The sequence below is a fragment of the Leptonychotes weddellii genome, chromosome 11 (genome assembly GCF_054177405.1).
Source record: "Leptonychotes weddellii isolate Sample4059 chromosome 11, ASM5417740v2, whole genome shotgun sequence".
In the NCBI taxonomy this organism is placed as follows: domain Eukaryota; kingdom Metazoa; phylum Chordata; class Mammalia; order Carnivora; family Phocidae; genus Leptonychotes; species Leptonychotes weddellii.
In genome coordinates, this window is record NC_138379.1 from 81,320,305 (window position 1) to 81,339,711 (window position 19,407).

A 19,407-nucleotide genomic window follows, 5' to 3' on the forward strand; every position below is an offset into this window, starting at 1 on the left:
AATTGATAGGGCTAGGGCGGGTGCCTCACAGGATTAAGAGCCTGGTTTCCTCTATTCCTTTCTAGATGGTCCTGTCTCCTCCCCTTCCCCTCAGTTCCACAGTGTCCCCTCCCACTGGGCTGGGATGCAGGGGTGGAGTGCCTCAGTACTGAGGACATTTGGTTCCACAGCCCAGGGTGACTGGCCAGTTCTCCCACTTACTAGCCATTGAAACAGGATGGGGAGTGGGATGGGATGAACCCAGCACATTTTTGTGGGGTCAACACAGCCATGGATGTAATGCGCCTGGCGCAGTGCTCGGTAGAAAACAGTATTCCTTCTCTTGTCTGAAGACCAAACAAGCAGACACAACTCAGGGTCGAGGTGGGGCGGGAGGAGTGGAGGGGAGGGTCAGGAAGAGTATATGAAATCGAGAACATTCTAGCTCTCTGTTCCGGGAGATGCCAGCCCAGAAACTGAGGGAGACTGAGTGCCCCAGAGCAGAAAGCCCCTGAAGGATCGGGTGTTCTAGGATGGATGAGGGAGTGGGGCAGGGCTCAGGACCAGGAAGTATGGGATGCCGTGCCTGCCTTGCCTCTGAAAGGCTGCTCCAATGTGGAAAAACACCCCACCATCTTCCTTTGGAGAAAGCCTGGAATATTCCAACTCCAAAACTTCTCACTGGAGCCTCCAGGGAGGTGGGCTCCAGCTGAAAAGGAAAGGAGGAGGCGGGAGGAGGCGGGGCACTGACCAAAGGGGAGGGTTGCTGGCCTGCATCCTCCACTCCTTACCCCTTGGTTTTCCCACAGGCTTCTGAAGCCTAAGTCAGAAGAAAGGGTTAAAGCCTAAAATGGGGAGCAATCATTTCGGGGTTCTGGAAGGCAGCTAGCGTTCCCCGCATTGCCCCACCCTGATCCTCGGGGCCCTGAGCCCTCCTATCCCTGGCCTGGCCTGGCCTGGCAGCCAGAGAGTGAGGTCCGCCTTCTGCGGCAGACGGCCACTCTCCCACATCTATACCGGACCGCCTCCTCCTTCCTCCTCCCGCTGCCATCCTTCCTCGCTCCCCCCTCCCCAGGCTCTGATTGGCCGCGTCCCCGGGCCCTCCCCGCTCCTCCACTCCCACCCCTGGTGAAAACTGCGGGCGCGGGCAGGGTGCAGCCACTGGAGGCGGCGGTGCGTCCGGGGGAGGCTACAGCGGCGGACAGGAGCCCAGGTGGGAGCGGGAGCCAGGGCGGGACCCGGGGCGCTGGGAGAGGCCCCAAGCGCCCAGGCAAGCCCTCCCAACCCGAGACTTCGAGAAAAGGTTCGGGGGCGCCCTGGCAAGGAGCCTCGCCGTGCTTGGGTAGGGGGTCTGCTTCCCAAGTTGGGGGGGAGCGGGACGCAACTGCTGCAGGCCAGGGGCCGTGCCGCACCCCGCCTTTTGCGGAAGGCGCTCCCCGGTTTTCACCCCCTAAGGGGACGGTGGCCTGGGGCTGGGGCGCAGGAGGAGAACCGGGACGAAAAGCGCCAAGGACAGCCTTGGGTTCTGTTCTCCACGCAGACGTCCCCAAACCTAGCTCACAAAGACGTGGGGTGGGGGCCGCGACATTGCGGGAGAGAACGGATGACCGAGAGGTGGAGGGAATCTCTGCCCTGCGACCTCGCAGCGGGCTGGGTGCGGGGCGTCAAAGGACAGGGAAACCGCAGTGCCGCGGGCGGGGACTGGAAGGCGGGCAGACGGGGGAGGGGAGAACTGGGAAAGGATGAGAGGGGGAAGGGGGACCTCAATTGGGAGAGGAGACGGGTGGAATACGGAAACGGAATGAGGGTGGGGCTAGCCGAACGGGGGTGGGCGGGTGCGGGGGCTGGAGAGGGAGGGAGTGCAGAACTTCTCTGGGTTCTGGGCTGCGGGGACACCAGGCAGAGGAAATGAAAACATCTGTGCCTCCCCTGCCGCTCTCTAACCATCCCTTTGGCTCTCCATCCCTCTCCAGCCCCAGCCCCATTTCATCCCCGGGTTCTAGCCCAGGCTTCCCCTTTTCCCTCCTAGATCTCGAGCTCGCACCTCCGTAACTCAGCGTGTGCGAATCAAAGCCAGATGCTGACCCCCTCTCTTCCCCAGCAGCACCCCCCCGGGACCCTCTCGGTTATATTTCCGAAGAGTGTACCGACTGCAGCTCCTGGGCGCTGCAGGACCCCAGCCTCGCCTGGCCGCAGGACAGAGCGCCAGGGGGGCCTTGGATGCAGCCAGCGGTACACCCGTCAGGGCCCCGTGGGCCCTCCCAGGCGCAAGCCCCTCCTGTGTGGCCTCTCCCTGGCCAGCATCAGTGCGGACAGGCCAGGCTACCTGCTCCGTGACACCAGGATGTTGATCCACACTAGGCTTTGAAAAAAGGCAGGGCACAGAGCTTAGGCAGGGAGTCTATTGAAGCCAGACTGGAAAACTGCAGGCCCAGGAGGCCTGCCCAGAGAGCTGGACATTTGGAAACATCTTGGTTCCTATGCAATCAGAGAACATATGCAATCAGAGAGCACTGTGTGCCTTAGCTGTGTGCCAACTACGGGCCCATCTGGAAGCACCTTAGCCACACGGCCCTTTCTAGAGGAAGGGAATTAACATTTATGGGTCACTCACTATGGAGCAGTCCTAGTGGCAGATGTTAGTCATTCTTCTTAATCCCCATCACAACCCTGTGGGTATCTAAAGTCCCTTCATTCATTCATTCAGGATCTTTTGAGCATCTGTTATATGCCAGGAACTGTTTGGGCATTAGGGATTTTCTTCTGAACAAGAAACAGAAAATTCCCCGAATGGGGAGTTCTTGTGTAATGGGTAGAATTTTAGTGTTTCAAGATAGAGTTCTGGAGATTGCCTGCACAACGATGTGAGTGAATATAACACCACTGAATTGTACACTTAAAAATGATTAAGACAGGGGCACCTGGGTGGAGCAGCCAGTTAAGCCACTGACTCCTGGTTTCAGCTCAGCGTCCTGATCAAGCGCTGGGTCGCACTAGGCAGGGGGCACAGATCTGCTTGAGACTCATTCCCCCTCCCTCTCCCTCTGCTCCTCCCCCCTCCCTTGCACACGTGGTCTCTCTCTCTAAAATAGACAAATCTTTTTAAAAAATGATTAAGGTAGTAAATTTCACACTAGCTCTACTTTGCCACAATTAGGAAATAGGATGTCCCTGCCTTCCTGAAGGAAAAAGGAAATGGTCAAAATCACCTTACTCCAAGTTTTCCACACAGAGACACACCATCATACGGTGTGTTCTCCCTCCCTTTACTTTCCCCAAGGGGGGAAGCACCAAGTGGCAGTGTCACGTTCACTCGTAAGTGGGAGGGGAGGACCGCAGAGAGAAGCTTGCATGCCTGCCACAGCCATGTGTCCCAGAGGCCCCCAGCCCTAGCAGTAAGTGTGGGCCCACCTGCCCCATCTCCTGGCTGATTCCTATACTGTCGCACCCCCAGATCAAGAACTGAGCTCCGGGCACCATGAACCCCACCATTGGCTTCGCTCTTTTGTTGACAGGTACTGGGCAAGGGGCAGGGCTGGGATTCCAAGCACCTTGGCTTCCTTCCCTTCAGAGAAGCTAGCTTCTTCCTCCCAACCTCAGAAGGGGGAGGTGGTTGAGGAGAGAGGGCTCTTCTTCATCCCTAAATCTGCTGAGTAACCTAGTTCATCTTCTGGCTGCCTGAGGCGGTTTTTGGAAAAAACAACCCACTGAGTCTGCCCCATACTGAGCTGGAATCTCCAAATGGGAACCGGGAGCCTACATCAACTCCCCAAGATCTCCTGCCCCCCCCCCAGGGATGCCCAAGACTAAAGAAGATGAGGGAAGGAGGCTGGGTCTGCAGCAGAAAAGCAGAAGTGGCCCACAGGGACCTCTGGGGTGGGGAGAGGGGCCCAAAGAGCAGACCCTTGTGCCCTCCCTGGCCAGACCATTCTCTCCTATTACTGTGGGTGGGAGGCCCCCGGCTCGGCAGGCCCCCCCCCAACTTGGGAGTGGGCACCGCTGGTGCCAGTCTTGCAGGGAGTCCGTGCGCAGGAAGTGACCAGCCTGACAGCCTGCCTGGTGGACCAGAGCCTTCGTCTGGACTGCCGCCACGAGAATACCACCACCTCGCCCATCCAGTATGAGTTCAGCCTGACCCGGGAGAAAAAGAAGCACGTGCTCTATGGCACTATGGGGGTGCCTGAGCACTCATACCGCTCCCGAACCAACTTCACCAGCAAGTACAACATCAAGGTCCTCTACTTATCCAGCTTCACCACGAAGGACGAGGGGACGTACACATGTGAACTCCGGCTCTCTGGCCAGCCTCCCGTCACCTCCAGCAAGACTGTCTCTGTGCTCAGAGGTAAGGCAAGCTCCCAACAAGGCCACGTGAGCTGGGAGAGGGAGGCTAGGGAGGAGAGGGCTGGCCAGGACAGCAGGTAGTCCCCTTGGCCGGGCCAGAGACAAGAGGAGCCCCAGAACCTCTCTCTTCCCCCCGCCCCCCAGCAGCGGCTGCCTGGCGCCCTGGGGAACCACTGCCTACTGTGTGTATGGGAGGAAACGCTGCAGGGACAGTGAGACAGGCGGAACGGTGTCGCAGACACTTCTACCATGACTGGGCAGATCACCTGGCCTCCCCAATCCTCCTCCACCCCCGCCCAGAAGACAGGAATGACACTAGCTACCTCACCCACAGTTTCCTTTTGAAGATGCTCGATAAAAGATTTGATATGATGTTTGTTCAAGAGCTCAGGAACCTGCAAATGGGAAAAACAGTTGGTTCTCCTAGAGCAGACTGGCCCTGGTTCCAGCTAAGACATCGTGACACCAGCCTGCCCAAGGGAATAGGCCCCAGCTCGGGGCCTGTGCCTGCCTGAATCCCGGTCCCTCTTCATTCCTGCCCTGTTCCTCCCCCCCATTCTCTCTCCACAGACAAACTGGTCAAGTGTGAGGGCATAAGCCTGCTGGCCCAGAACACGTCGGGGCTGCTGATGCTCCTGCTCTCCCTGCCTCTCCTGCAGGCCATGGACTTCATCTCCCTGTGATTGCCCAGTCCAGAGACGAGTTGCTGAGCCCCTCCCCGCATCCCTCACACATCTTGAGGAGCAATGGGGACCCCGCCCCTCATAAGGAATCCCACTGCCGCATGCATCACCTACCCGCCCCTCCGCCCCCCTGCCACCCTCTCCGCACGCCACTGGCTGTCTTTTTTTTTGTACTCTTGGTGCCAGAGTTGCTTCTGTCTGGTTTATCCTTCTTTTTCTTTGGGAATTTGTGAAAAGGGAAGCCAGGGTTGGGGACGTGATGGAGAGTGAGGGCATGGGAGGGGTAGAAGGATAGAGGGGTCCCAGTCCCAGGGGGACAAGGGGGGGTCATCCTTGCCCACCAGGACCAGCAGCCTGGGAGAGACCTGGAGGAGGAGGAGGTGCATCTGGGCCTAGCACATCCCTCAGCAGGCGGGGATGGTGCCCAAAGACGCCGGATGTGAGGGCACTGCCAAGCATTTGTGGCCCACCACAAGAGGAAAGAACTGAATGTCTCCAGGAGCATTCTCTGCCACAGCAAGAAGCCGTCCTTTTACCACTGCAGAGGTCCCCTAGGGGCCTTGGGCCTGGTGTGGCCCAGTGAAAAAGCAGATTCTGCCTGGGAGCAGTGCTAATGGAGGGCTGGAGACGGGGTAGAAGAGAGGGTCCATCATCCCTCTCTACTGATGAAAATAAAATGAAGAGCCTACTGTCCCTCACTGCCTCAGCCAGCAGTTGAGAGGGTGGCAGAGGACCAGCCTCCTCCCAGCCTGTCCCAAGCTCCTACAAGCTTCCAGATCTCTGACCTGGAGGCAGTAAGCCAGGCCAGGTAGAGTCCCAGAGCAGAGGAGAGTTTGGCCCAAGTGTTTGGGAGGCTCTTCTTTCCCTGCCGGCTGGTGGCTGAGCCTTCCGACAGCCCTCTGCCCCACAGGTCTGGCTTCTCGGGGACCTGGGGGATTGGAGGGGGTCTGCGGCAGCCCGTGGAGTGAGACCTCTATGCAGGACATGCCTCCACAGGTGGCTTTTCCCAACACCCAGCTCCCCGCCCCCCGCCCCCCCCACCCCGGCAGCTGCACCCTGTCCTGTGACTGTAGAGTGCACCACAGCTTATAATATATCGCTGAGGACAAAGAGAACTGCACAATAAAACCAAGCCTCCGGAGAATGCCTCCCTGCCTTCCTCTGCTTTGCTCCTCCGTCTGTCCCCAGGCCCGCCTCCCTTCCCCTAGCCCCTAGCGGCGCATCTAGGAGCTCCGAACTGCCACCTTGAACTCTCCCTCTTCCCTGCCTTCATCAGCCCTTCCCCTCCCCTGCTGCCCCCGGGTCTGGTTTCTCGGGGACCTGAGGGATTGGGGGGGGGAGCCCTGCATGCTGGACTTTTCAGAACCACTCTAACATGGTACATTGGCCCCAATAAATGAATGTTCCATCTCCGTTGACTCACCTGGCAGGAACAACAGATAAACTTGCCCACATGGGGCCCAATAGGCTAACAAGTGCTACGGGGTACAGTCTGCTTTTTCTTCTTGGATCTGGTTGTTCTCAGAAACGCCCCCTCAAGTGACATCTGCTAGAGAGAGGGGAGGTACTGGGGCACCGAGAGGAAGCATGGGAGGTGGCACAGTGGCAGCCCACATCATCAAGATGTTAGGACAAGCATCTCTTCTTAAATCCGACACAGGCCTATATCCAGGACTGGGGGAGTGGGGGAGGGGCAGTCTGGGCCTGGCTCCCTCCCCTAAAAGTCGATGAGTAGCATGTGAACATGCAGTCATCCTGGGGGTGCTGGGAGCTAGAATGGGACCACAGGGTGGTCCCAGGGTCCCCCAGAGAGCCTAACCAACTGCCTTTGCCAGGAAATGTGGGAGAAGAGGGTGGAGAGTATCCAGAGGCTTACTCATTTGGTATTCCCCACGATGTAGGCTGATTCTGAGCACTTACTTAAAGGCCCAGGCTCTAAATTCATGCCACTGGCTCCCACTTTCCCTGACACCTCCTATCGATGCCCATGCCCTGCCAGTGGCCGTGCAGTGACCATGCCCAAAGATGGCAAGAGGAGCCTACATGTTGGAGAGGGAGCTGCTTGGATCACCGACCATGAGGCCCACACCACTCAGCATGGCGCAGCCAGCCTGGTGTCTCCAGAGGACACCAGGGGACACAGACTCCTCTTGTTCTGCCCTGCTTGGAGCTTCGAGTGCCATGCCAAGAAAATAAAAAGAGCCTTTGTGGGGGAAGGGAGTTTGAATGCCACCCTTGGGGTAGTAAGAGTTAAAGCTGGAAGGACCTTCTGGAAGGAACTGGGAAGCCAGGTGTGAAGCCTCAACTCTGAGAATACCACCTGCGTAGAGCCTCCTATGGGGCCTTTGTCATACCCTGGGGTGTGGTTTCCCCTGGAGGTTAGCAGCCACACTCTATGGAGGGAGGGTCCTGGGGAGATGACGCTGCAGCCATACCTGGGGGAGGAGAACCTAAGGCCTGCAGCAGGTGGGGCTAGCTTAAGAAGCCACAGAGAGGCCATCAGAGAACCAGGGGCTCTAGGAAGGCAGGAAAAGAGAAGAGGGGAATGGGTGGGGGCAGGCGCCCTACAAGTTCAAGTCTGAGCCATCAGGCCTCACCATGTAAGTCAAGAAAGAGCATGCTGTGGGCTCTCAGAGGCAGGCCACAACAGCCATCTGGTCCTCTCTGGGCAAGTCGGGAGGTCTTATAGAGGCTGCAGGATGGCCACAGTGACATGGCTAATCCTGAAGAGGGCTGGGGCCTGTCCTGGTTCCTGCACACATGCCCCAGGCCCAACCCCATCAACCTACCCCCCCCTCCTCCTCACCCCGTCCCATGTCCCCTTCAGCCATCTCGGTCCCTACCCTGGGGCATGGAATTCTTCTTGGCCAATAGCAACAGAGCCCCTTTCTACACCCCCATTTCTGACTGGATCATCCATGCAGACAGAGGACTAGCTGCAAAGGACATGGTGTGCAAGGGTCTCTCCAACATCTAGGGACTCCCTTGGGAAGGGCAAGGAGGTCACCATGAGGAGAACGCAGGGACTCTTTCACTGGCCAACCAATAAATCTATGTGGTGTCCAGGGCACCTGTGATCTGCATCTTCCAGCCTCCTCCCAGTGTTTGTAGCTTCCATGCTGTGAAGGGCATGTCTGTCTTTACAGGAGAAAGCAGCCACCTCAGGTGAAGAGGAAATGTTGGAGCTGGATCCCTTCAGAGTCCTGGCAAAGCACGGGTGGGGGTCATCAGCTCTCTCCCACTCAGCCCATGACAAAGGTGGCATTGCCTTCCTGCCCAGGGCTCTCAGCTTCAGGAGACTCAGGCCCTGAATGCTCCCCCCGACCCCTCAGAGAGAAGCATGTCCTATGAAGACTCCCAGGAGGCATCACTGCCTAGAGGAAAGGTGTGGAAAGTGGACACACAGTGTAGGGGGCAACGTGGGGCCAGTGGAAGAGTTCCATGGAGGCCAAGTGTGGCTCCACAGCCAGAAGGGGCCCTGGATGGTGGGCAGCGCCCAGCAGTGGACATAGTCAGTGGAGGCCACGCGCCCAGTCTGCAGGAAGGCAACTTCCTGAATTAGGTGGGAGCCAGGACCGGATGACCCTGGTCACTTCACTCTTCAATGCCTCACTTCTCCACTGTTCCAAATCACATGGTTGGGCTGGACTCATTTATTTGTATAAAAACATTAAAGACCTGGCTCTGGGCCGAGAAGTAAAAGACACAGTCTCTGGCTGAGGAAATCTACAGTCCAGTAAGAAGCAAAGAACTGGGGGCGCCTGGGTGGCTCAGCTTTTAAGCGTCTGCCTTCGGCTCAGGTCATGATCCCGGGGTCCTGGGATCGAGCCCTGCGTCAGGCTCCCTGCTCAGCGGGAAGCCTACTTCTCCCTCTTCCACTCCCCCTGCTTGTGTTCCCTCTCTCGCTGTGTCTCTCTCTGTCAAATAAATAAATAAAATCTTTAAAATAAATAAATAAATAAAAAGAAGCAGCAGCAGCCTAGGCACAAGGGAACTCTCTGGAATGCTTACATGAATGCATGTTTGCTGGGTCAAAACTCATCAAACTACATATTGAAAATGGGTGAATTTCATTAAATGCCAATTAGACCTCTCTAAGGTAACATGGGAATACATAAGTAGCCAGGCTAAAGGGCTTCCCAGAGGAGGAGTCATGAGCAGGAGTTAGCACAAAAAGCGAGCTCTATGGTTTTATAAGCTGATTACAAAGAAAGAAACATTATTTTATTTCTTCTGTATCCTGAAAAACATGGGAAGAGAGAGGGGAAGCTATTGTGTGTTCAGTCTGAGGACAGGCCTTGGCCTCTCTTCTAGGGCAACTCACCACGGCTGGTTGTTATAACAGCTCCCTGAGCACATGGGCCCATCATCAGGAGCCCTGACCCAGTCAGTATTCATTCACACATTCACTAAGTGCACACTCCATGCCAGAAAGTATAATTCCCTGGGCGGGATGATGGGAACAGAGTAGTGAACAAGACAGACAAGTTCCTACCCACAAAACGAACGCTGTCTACAGAGGATGGACATTAAGTAAACCCATGAGTTAAGTCTCATGAGTATAGACTGGGATCATCTCCATGTAGGAGGTGATAAGGGGACACTTTAGTTAAGACAACCTGGGAGAGCCTGAGGAGGGGATGTGAGGCAGAGACCTGGAAGAGAAGCCTGCCTTTTCAAAAACAGCAGGAAGTGCATGCAGGCTGAGAGGAACAGTAAGGGCGTGCTCAAGGTGTCCAGGCAAGAGATGGTACACCCTGATGTCCCTGAAGAGGCAGGCGTGAGCCAGGTCCCTTGGGGCATTGCAGGTCACAGTGAAAAGTTTGCATTTTATTCTAAGGGCGACAGGGAGGTGATAAAGGATTTGACCTACCTAATAATGTTTTTAGACGATCCCTCTTGCTGCTCAGTAGGAAATGGATTGGAGGAGGACAACAGTATAAGGACTATTACAGTAATCCTAGGAGACACTACGGCAGCTTGGACAAGAATTGTAGCAGTCAAAGTGGAGGGAAGTGGTGACTTTCAGGTACATGCAGTTAAAACTGAGAGGCCTGGTGAAATCTGCATAAGGTCTGTGGATTTTACAACATCTGTTTCCCCACTCTGACGTACGATGGCTATTAAGATGTTACTGCTGGGGAAAACCAGGTGGAGGGTCCACCGGACCTCTTTATGTTTTTTTTGCAACATCCCATAAATCTATAATTATTTTAAAATATTTTTTTTTAATTCTCAACAGCAAGCACACACCCAAAAAAAGATGGCAAGTACTAACTCCGGAGGGAGGAATAAAGGAATTCTTTTTTTTTTTTTTAAAGATTTATTTATTTATTTATTTGAGAGAGAGAGCAAGCACAAGAGAGGGGGGAGGGTCAGAGGGAGAAGCAGACTCCCTGCCGAGCAGGGAGCCCGATGCGGGACTCGATCCCAGGACTCCAGGATCATGACCTGAGCCGAAGGCAGTCGCTTAACCAACTGAGCCACCCAGGCGTCCGGAATAAAGGAATTCTTATCAGAGCACATTACCCGGCTTGGCTCTAAACAACATTCACATAGTCATCCTCATATATAAACACTGAACTGTCATGAGCACGAAACTTTAACCAAAAGTTGTGATAACACAGTCCTGGAGATGCAAGAAGGGTAAGTGTGTTTGGGGGGGGGCACAAAACAGGCATATAAGAAAGCTAAATCTCATTCCCACGGGTGAAAGTAAACAGATAATACTAGAAACTGAAAACGCAGGAAAGAGTTATCTATACGAGAAATTCTAAAGTACAGACGTAAATGGCAGAAAAACTAACCAAAACAGTTGAGAGTGGTTGCTTTGGGAAATGAGAATTCAGAATGGGGAAACAGACTGCTTTTATGTAATAAACCTAGGAATATAATACTCTTTTTTCTCTATAAACATATCAGTGCTAGGCAATAAAAAATATATTTAAAGAAATATGTTGGGGGCGCCTGGGTGGCTCAGTTGGTTAAGCGACTGCCTTCGGCTCAGGTCATGATCCTGGAGTCCCTGGATCGAGTCCCACATCGGGCTCCCTGCTCAGCAGGGAATCTGCTTCTCCCTCTGACCCTCCCCCCTCTCATGTGCTCTCTCTCTCTCATTCTCTCTCTCTCAAGTAAATAAATAAAATCTTTAAAAAAAGAAATATGTTGAAGTCTGCCCCAAAGAACAGAGAGGACTTATTTACTAGTGGTTTGGATGGAAGTGGAAGCGTTGGAAGGAGGGGAGAAAGAATCCCAGATGACCCCTAGGTTTTTGCTTGGGCAGTGAATGGATAATGATGCCATCTGTTGAGATAGAAAAGGCTGGGGGAGTACGGGGGTGGGGAAATGGATGTATTAAATCGGCAATACCCATCAGACATCCAAATAGAAGTAACAAGAAGACAGCTGGATATCCCAGTTCTGAGCAGAGGGGAAAAGGCAGCGTTAGAGGTAAAACTTGGGAGACATCAGCATTTGGGTGGTAGGCACTGACCATGGGACAAGTAAGATTATGCAGGGAGACATTACAGAGAAATAATCAAGCCTAGGCCTAGAATCTGAGGTGGTCCAATATTTCAAGTTCTGGGGGAAGCAAAGGAGATTAAAGAGGAGCCAGAGAGGGAAGAGGAAAGCCAGGGGTCTGTGGAGCCAGAGAAGGGAAAGTTTTGAAAAAGAGCAATCAATTAGGTCAACTGCTGTTAAGAAGTCAAGTAAGATGATTAAATAAAACTAAAAAAAAAAAAAAAAAGGTCAAGAAGATGAAGAGGACCAAGTTGTTGGTGACTATGGTAGCTAGTCTCCAAAGATGGCCCCCTCAATAAACCTCAACAAACCATGCCTCTGTTGTAAGCCCTTCCCCTTGAACCTGGCATGGCCCTGTGTTTTGCTTATGACCAACAGCATACGGGAGAAGTCATGCTGCATGACCTCCAAGGCTAGGTCATAAGAAGCCTTGCAACTTCCACCTGGTTCTCCAGGAATGCTCACTCCTGGGACACTCCCTCTTAGAACCCGGCTGCCATTCTGGGAGTTTAAGTCACATGGTGGCCATGCGTAGGCACTCCAGTCACCAGACCCAGCTAAGCTCCCAGCCAATAGCCACCATCAACTGCCAGTCATGTCAGTGCACTGTCTTGGGAAGTCCAGCTCAGCTGAGCCTTTGGATGACTCCAGGCCCAGCTGCTACTGACCGCAACCTCGTGAGAAAGAAACCTCAAGTGAGAATTTCCATCAACCACAGCAGCATGACATACATTAATAAATTGTTGAAACCCACTAAATTTTGAAGTGGTTTGTGATACAGCAACAGATAACCAGACAGTGACTTTAACAAGAGCAGTTCAATGGGGTTCTGGTAACAGAAGCCAGACTGCAGTGATGAGTGAGGGTAAGTGGGAGTGTGTGGACTGCTTTTCCAGGAAATCTGACTGTGACTGGTGTTGCAGGTGGAGTCCAGGAGAGCTTAGTTTGTTTTTAAGATAAGAGATACTACAGCATGGCTGTATGTTGATGGTGATTATTCCTGGAGCAGAGAAAAATTGACAAAAGAGAGGAAGAAGAAAACAACAAAACAGGGTCCTTAGGAAGCCCAGAGGAAGGGATCTAGGAGGAGGAAAGGCAAAGAAGGCACGTGTGGAGGTGGGGAGGTTTGTGAACCTGAAGGTGGGAAGGTCAGGGGTTCTCACACAAGCAGCAAGGTCATTGGCTGATTGAGAAGACGGAGGGAAGATGAGACAGGTTGGAGAAAAGTAGATAATATAAAAAAGTCCTATCAAAAAGTGGGTGTGGTAGCAGAATTCTAAAAATAGCCTCCCAAGATTCCCTACCTCCTTAATCCCTGGAGTCCATAAATGAGATGAGATGTCTTCCCCATGACTATGTTATGTCATATGGCATAGTTGATCTTAAAAGAGGGATATTATTGGGGCGCCTGGGTGGCTCAGTCCATTAAGCATCCAACTCTTGATTTCGGCTCAGGTCACGATCTCAGAGTTGTGAGATCGAGCCCCACATCGATTAAGATTAAGCCCTCCCCCCAGGGGCGCCTGGGTGGCTCAGATGGTTAAGCCTCTGCCTTCGGCTCAGGTCATGATCCCAGGGTCCTAGGATCGAGTCCCACATCGGGCTCCCTGCTCAAAGGTGAGCCTGCTTCTCCCTTTCCTTCTGCCCCTCCCCCTGCTCATGCTCTCTATCTCTCTGTCTCAAATTAATAAATTAAAAAAAGAAAATCTTGGGCGCCTGGGTGGCTCAGTTGGTTAAGCGACTGCCTTCGGCTCAGGTCATGATCCTGGAGTCCCTGGATGGAGTCCCGCATCGGGCTCTCTGCTTGGCAGGGAGCCTGCTTCTCCCTCTGACCCTACCCCCTCTCGTGTGCTCTCTCTCTCTCTCTCATTCTCTCTGTCTCAAATGAAAAAATAAAAATCTTAAAAAAAAAAATCTTTTAAAAAAAATGATTAACCCTTCCCTTAAGATTCTCTCTCTCCCTTTCCCTCTGCCTCCCACCCAAAAAAAGAGAGAGAGAGAAAGAGAGAGAGCCTAACATAATCACATGATCCCTTCAAAAGCAGAGAATATTCTCTGGCTAGTGGCAGAAGAGAAAGAGAAGCAGCCAGAGATATTTGAAGCACAAGAGAGATTCAACATGCCACTTGAGAAGGAATGTGGGCAGCCTCTGGGAGCAGACAGGAGATCCCAACTAGCAGCCAGCACGGAAACTGGGACCTCATACCTACAGCCATAAGGATTCAGATTCTGCCAAAAGCCTAAATGAGTTTGGAAGTGGATTTTTGCCCTGAGCCTCCAGATAAGAGCCAGCCCCAACAACACCTTAATTTTAGCCTCGTGAGACTCTGGCCAGAGAACCAGCCGATCCCACCAGGACTTCTGACCTATAGACTGTGTTGAGCCACTAAGTTTCTGGGCATGAGCCCTGACAAAGTCAGGACATGCCCCCTCTTGCCGTAGGGCCTTCTGGGGCAGCTCCACCCCTCACGTGGGGGTGACTCAGCCTCTCGGAACCTCCGTGTCCTGAGATGACAACAGCTGTCATCACACCTCTGGGCTCAGGTTTTGGAGCTTAACATCTTCATAGTTTCCCGTCATCTAGACCTGAGCTGTCCAACATGGTAGCCACTAGCTTCAGGTGGCTACTTAGATGTAAACTTAAAGGAATTACATTTACGTAAATTAAATGTTCAGCTCTTCAGTCAGACCAGTCACATTTCAAGTGCTTAAAAGCATATGTGACTACTGGCTGACACACCAGACAGAGCAGAAATCATTTCCATCCTCACAGGAAGTTCTGCTGGACAGAGCTGGGCTGGACAGTAGATGGGAACCATGGCTGCCTGAACCACTGCCCTTCAGCAGTGGGCTGAACTCATGAAAAGGAGGCTTCAGAACTAAAGGGCCCTTAGGGGAACCCTCTCAGCCCCACTCATCTCCAGCCCCAGGAATGCTCTGAGTACACCAACACCTCTGAGCCCAGAACATAGTGTCGTGAGGCCCACGAAGGGGAAAGTTTCTTCTTACCGCTAGTCTAAGGCGCCCCCCCCCACATATTCTTTACCTCCTGCAGCACAACTGACCGTGGATCCACGTCCTTTAGAGGAACACAAACACACCCTCACCTGCAAAGGCGTGGTATGCCTCTAAACCCTAACCAGCCACTCATATACTCGTAACACATGCCAACTCAGCACACTCAGAAACGTCCATGTTTGCCTGCTGTGTGGGACATCAACAGGTCTGTAGGATGCTCACAGTCCACCCGGTTCCTTCTCACCTCTATCACCTCCTGTCCTCCCCAGTGCCCTTTGTCTTGCTCCTTGGTTCCTGTAAACACCTGCTGGGCCACAACCCAGCAACAGTGTTCTGCACAGAACACTCAAAACTCAGGGCAAAGAGGGGCGCCTGGATGGCTCAGCCAGTTAAGGGTCCGACTCTTGGTTTCGGCTCAGGTCATGATCTCAGGGTCCTGGGATCGAGTCCCACATCAGGCTCCCTGCTCGGCAGGAAGCCTGCTTCTCCCTCTCCCACTCCCCCTGCTTGTGTTCCTGCTCTCGCTATCTCTCTCTGTGTCAAATAAATTAAAAAAAAACTTTAAAAAATAAAATAAAATAAAAATAAAAATAAACTGAGGGCAAAGAAATGCTTCTCTCCCCACTGCCTTCTAAAAAGCAAGAGGTAAGAACACAATTCCCATTCCACCAGATTTGACATTCCTCTCAGCCCATTGGTAAGATACTTGCTTTACACTGAGAAAACTAAAAGCACTTTGTAGTGATTTTCCCAAAGCAAAGACTCGATCAGCCCCAAGGTGAATTGAAGGCCCTCTCTCTCTAGAAACTGAAAACTGCTTACAACTTTTAAATGCTGGCTTTCCTGTATCTCCTTACCAAGGTGCCAAAAATCATAGAGCCCAGTCTCAGGCAGGCTCCCCATATAGAAGTCTCCCCAAAGCTGGCTTGAAGACATGAAGGGACCAGTTGGGACCAGTTGGTTGGGGCCACACCAATTGGAAGCCAGGAGGGCACTGGATGTTTGGAGAAGAAACTTGGCATGAGGAGAACCCCAACTATATAGCACATGCATCAAAACAAACTAGATTTACCACACTTGTTGAAACCATGGGGGCAATCCTAAAAAGATGAAATCACTTGGGGATGATCATTATAGACATTACTGCTAATTTAAGATCTGTAAAATGTTACTGATACTGCCTTTATTTAGCGTGCTATGTTTTTAGTGTTTGATGTTAGTGAACATAAAATATGTATAAGGCATTTCATAGGATCACTCAGTCATTCTAATCTTATTTTTCATCAAGGGTATTCAGATGCAAAACCTCGCACTGTTTCAGCACCTCGACTATCAATGGTTGGGGAGGAGAAGGATATTGCCTGAGCCAGGAGAAATAGAATAAAAACTTTGAAAGAAGACAGAAGCAATAGGGATGGAGAGGGGAACCTTAGGGGAACAAAAGAAACAGAATCAAAAAGATATGGTCCCCAGCAGATGTAGGGAATGTGATGAGATAATATTTCTAAATAGGATGTGGGTTTTTTTTCCACATAGTCCCACTTTAAGCAGCCAAGCTTTTGTGCTTATGCCTCAGTAAAGGGATGAGACAGCAAAAACCAGGGGGAAAAAATGGGAAGCCACTTCCGGCTTTTGGATTTTAATTGCCTAGGCCCTTAATAAAACAGAAAGGACTCGAAACCTATACAAGAGATGCAGGGACAATATCCTGGGTAAAGCCAGGCCTCCCACTGGCATTACCCCCAGCAGACACGAGCCAGAGGGGAAGAAATAAGAGCACAGATGTTGGGTCCTGTCCTCAGGGACCTCAAGCGGTTTCTGAGATCTGATAGCGATAGGGCTCCACCCCAACATCCTGGGTAGCGCCTCAGAAAGGAGACCCGGGCCCAGAAAGAGGAAATGACTGCAGAGGGTAACCTCTTTTGGAGGCAGCTGGAACCCTGGACAGCGTCACGCGCTCTCTTGCTACCCCAGAATGATTCCTATGTGTGCAAGACTAACCTGGGAGTAGCAGAGACACCAGATCCAAAGAAGCCATGCAAGCAGGAACCAGGCAGTAGACATCTCAGTGGATACCCGGCTGTCCATTTAAGAACAAGGACCACTTCCTCTAGTGCTCTGGCAAATACATATAGGACACTCTCCCAAGATTCAGGCAATCCTTGGAGAAAGGAGGGGCTACTCCTTCAACCGTCTGAAACTAAGTGTCTACCACTCCCAGTAGAAATGTAGGCATATTACAGAAAAACGTTATGTTTCCTGCATCTCGGAGTTGGTAGACTAAGATAATCCCTCTGTAAGAATTATGGGGGGGAATAGTTGGAAACCAGCAAATGTCCGGCTAGGAAATTGGATAGAGGACGCCATCCACAGATGTAGGGAATAAAGGAATGGGAGCAAACTGAGTGGAGAATGAGGAGTTGAAGGTTTGGATGTGTTGAGGGTGAGATGCTGATGGGGTATCCACAGGTATGTCAGGGGCAGCTGGATAATGAGGACCGGTGCTCAGGAATGAGGTCTACCTGAAACTATGGGTTATGGCGTCATGGGGTCCACACATGCAGCAGCTGATGGGTGAGTAGTGGATCACAGTGATCTCATGTGCTCACTACTGCTGTTAAGTTTTTTCACGTGTATTAACTCATTTAATCCTCAAGGCAACCCCACGGGGGGCAGGTCTTCCTACTAACCTCATTTTTTGACATGTGATGAAACAGATAATCAATGTTTCAGGCCTCAGAGCGAGTAACCAGAGGAATCAGAGGTCACCCCAGGAAATCTACAATCTGCACATAGGACAACCACATGCTATAAGCTAGACTAGAAGCAAAGAGGAGAAAGGAGCTGTCAGGAGGAAAACCAGAAAAGCCTTGTATCACAAAACCCAAAGGAAGAGAGGACTTCGAGAAGGAAATGGTGGGAGGCACCAAATTTGCAAGAGATCCAGTAACTGATTATAATTAAACAGGCCCACTAGGATTGCACATGGGAGCTCATAATGCCCGGGGGAGGGAGGTGTCCTGACATCTGGGAAGGAAAGGACTTGTGGGCACTGCATGGGCCTGGAGGTGGGGAAGTATGGGGAGCCTGACTCTTCCAAGAGAGCTGTGAAGAGGAGAGGGCTAGAATCTGCATCGAACACGTTCATTTCTAAAAGGAGAACAATTTAGAGACTATTCTACGGCGAAGGGAAATCAGTAGAAGATGAAAGGTTTTTTGTTTGTTTGTTTGTTTGTTTTTAAGATTTTATTTATTTATTTGACAGAGAGACACAGAGAGAGAGGGAACACAAGCAGGGGTAGTGGGAGAGGGAGAAGCAGACTTCCTGCGGAGCAGGGAGCCCGAGGCGGGGCTCGATCCCAGGACCCTGGGATCATGACCTGAGCTGAAGGCAGACGCTTAACGACTGAGCCACCCAGGCGCCCGAAGATGAAAGTTTTAAAGATACAGGCCTCGGAAGCTGTGACAGTGACTGTGAGTGTGAAGAGAAAGAACACTGGAGACACCTTCAGCCCATGACTTTAACCTCACACGGGCCCTGGTTGCTGACAACCCCGCTGTACCTCCAGAGTCGGGCCGCTGTCCCGCTCTCTGGCACCGTGGTTCTCAGAGGGCTGGCCGCAGACCCGCAGCTTCAGCAGCACCCAGAAACTTGTCAGAAATGCAAGTTCTCCCGCCCACCCCAGACCTCCGGGATCAGAAAGTCTGGGCGGGGCTTTAACAGACTCTCTAGATGATTCTGTTACACACTCACGTGAGAACCAGTGCCCTCAACGACTCATTTATAACTCCTCCTCTCTCTTTAAATGTCCACCCCCTCCCACTTCATCCTCACTCTCAGCTGACCTTGCCTCCTATTTCACTGAGAGAAAGAGACCATCAGGAGAGAGTGCCCTCTCACTTCCACCACATCCATCCTCGTCCCTGCATCCGGGCCCTGCATGGTGCCTTCTCTCTTCGTACTTTGGATGGAAGCTTTGTGCCCTGGCTTCTGTACTGGATTCTCTCCCTTCCCACCACCTCAAGGACGTTGCTCGGGCTCTTCTCTTCTCTCCCCCACATCACCAGTGCTTGCTCTCCACTGGCTCTTTCTCATTAGAGAAACATATGGTTATTTTTCCCATTTAAAAATGTTTCTTGGGGCACCTGGGTGGCTCAGTCGTAAAGCGTCTGCCTTCGGCTCATGTCATGATCCCAGGGTCCTGGGATAGAGCCCTGCATTGGGCTCCCTGCTCGGCGGGAAGCCTGCTTCTCCCTCTACCACTCCCCCTGCTTTTGTTCCCTCTCTCACTGTGTCTCTGTCAAATAAATAACATCTTTAAAAAAATAAATAAATAAAAATAATAAAAATGTTTCTTGACCTCACTTCTCCTTTTACTTCCCACCCAACCTCTCTCCTTCCTTTACCACAAAACTCCTCCAAAGAGTTGCCCACACTGTACCCCATCCCTCTCCTCCCATCTTTCCTTGAGCCCATCCACAGACTTTCACCCCACTACTCCACCAAAACCATTCTTGTCAAGGTCACCAACGCCCTTGGAAATCAATTCCCAGACTTGTGTTACTTAATCCATATACAGCATTTGACACAACAGATCTTTCTCTCCTCCATGGTAACTTTCCTTCTCTGGGCTTCCGGCATAACACCATCCCTCAGATTTTTTCTTCTCTACTTCATAGCCATTTCTCAGTCTCTTTGATGGTTCCTACTCAATTCTAAAGCCATTTAATGTCAGAGAGCTTCAGGATTCAGTCCTGGCACCTCTCTATTTTTCCTCCCTTAGTGACTTTCGTGGCTTTAAACAATACCCACATGCCAATGACTCTCAATTCTTTATCTGCAACCCAGACCCTGCAAAAG

At 52.0% G+C, this 19,407-nt stretch overlaps 1 protein-coding gene and 1 long non-coding RNA gene across 9 annotated transcripts in view; one reads left to right on the forward strand and one right to left on the reverse strand.

The window, feature by feature from the left end:
* LOC115943077 (uncharacterized) overlaps positions 1–19,407 on the reverse strand; it is a 256,070-nt gene that overhangs the window by 217,171 nt on the left and 19,492 nt on the right. The window lies entirely within an intron of this gene.
* Positions 1,090–6,418, forward strand: THY1 (Thy-1 cell surface antigen). 3 transcript variants are annotated; one of them, XM_006739716.3, is made up of 4 exons: positions 1,090–1,192; positions 3,434–3,494; positions 3,989–4,324; positions 4,894–6,418. In XM_006739716.3, the coding sequence occupies exons 2-4, from the start codon at positions 3,458–3,460 to the stop codon at positions 5,004–5,006; spliced, it is 486 nt and encodes a 161-aa protein (XP_006739779.1). In that variant the 5' UTR covers positions 1,090–1,192; positions 3,434–3,457; the 3' UTR covers positions 5,007–6,418. The 3 variants fall into 3 exon arrangements, with proteins under 3 accessions (XP_006739779.1, XP_030890781.1, XP_030890780.1); XM_031034921.2 differs by having other exon boundaries at positions 1,123–1,321; XM_031034920.2 differs by having other exon boundaries at positions 1,123–1,282.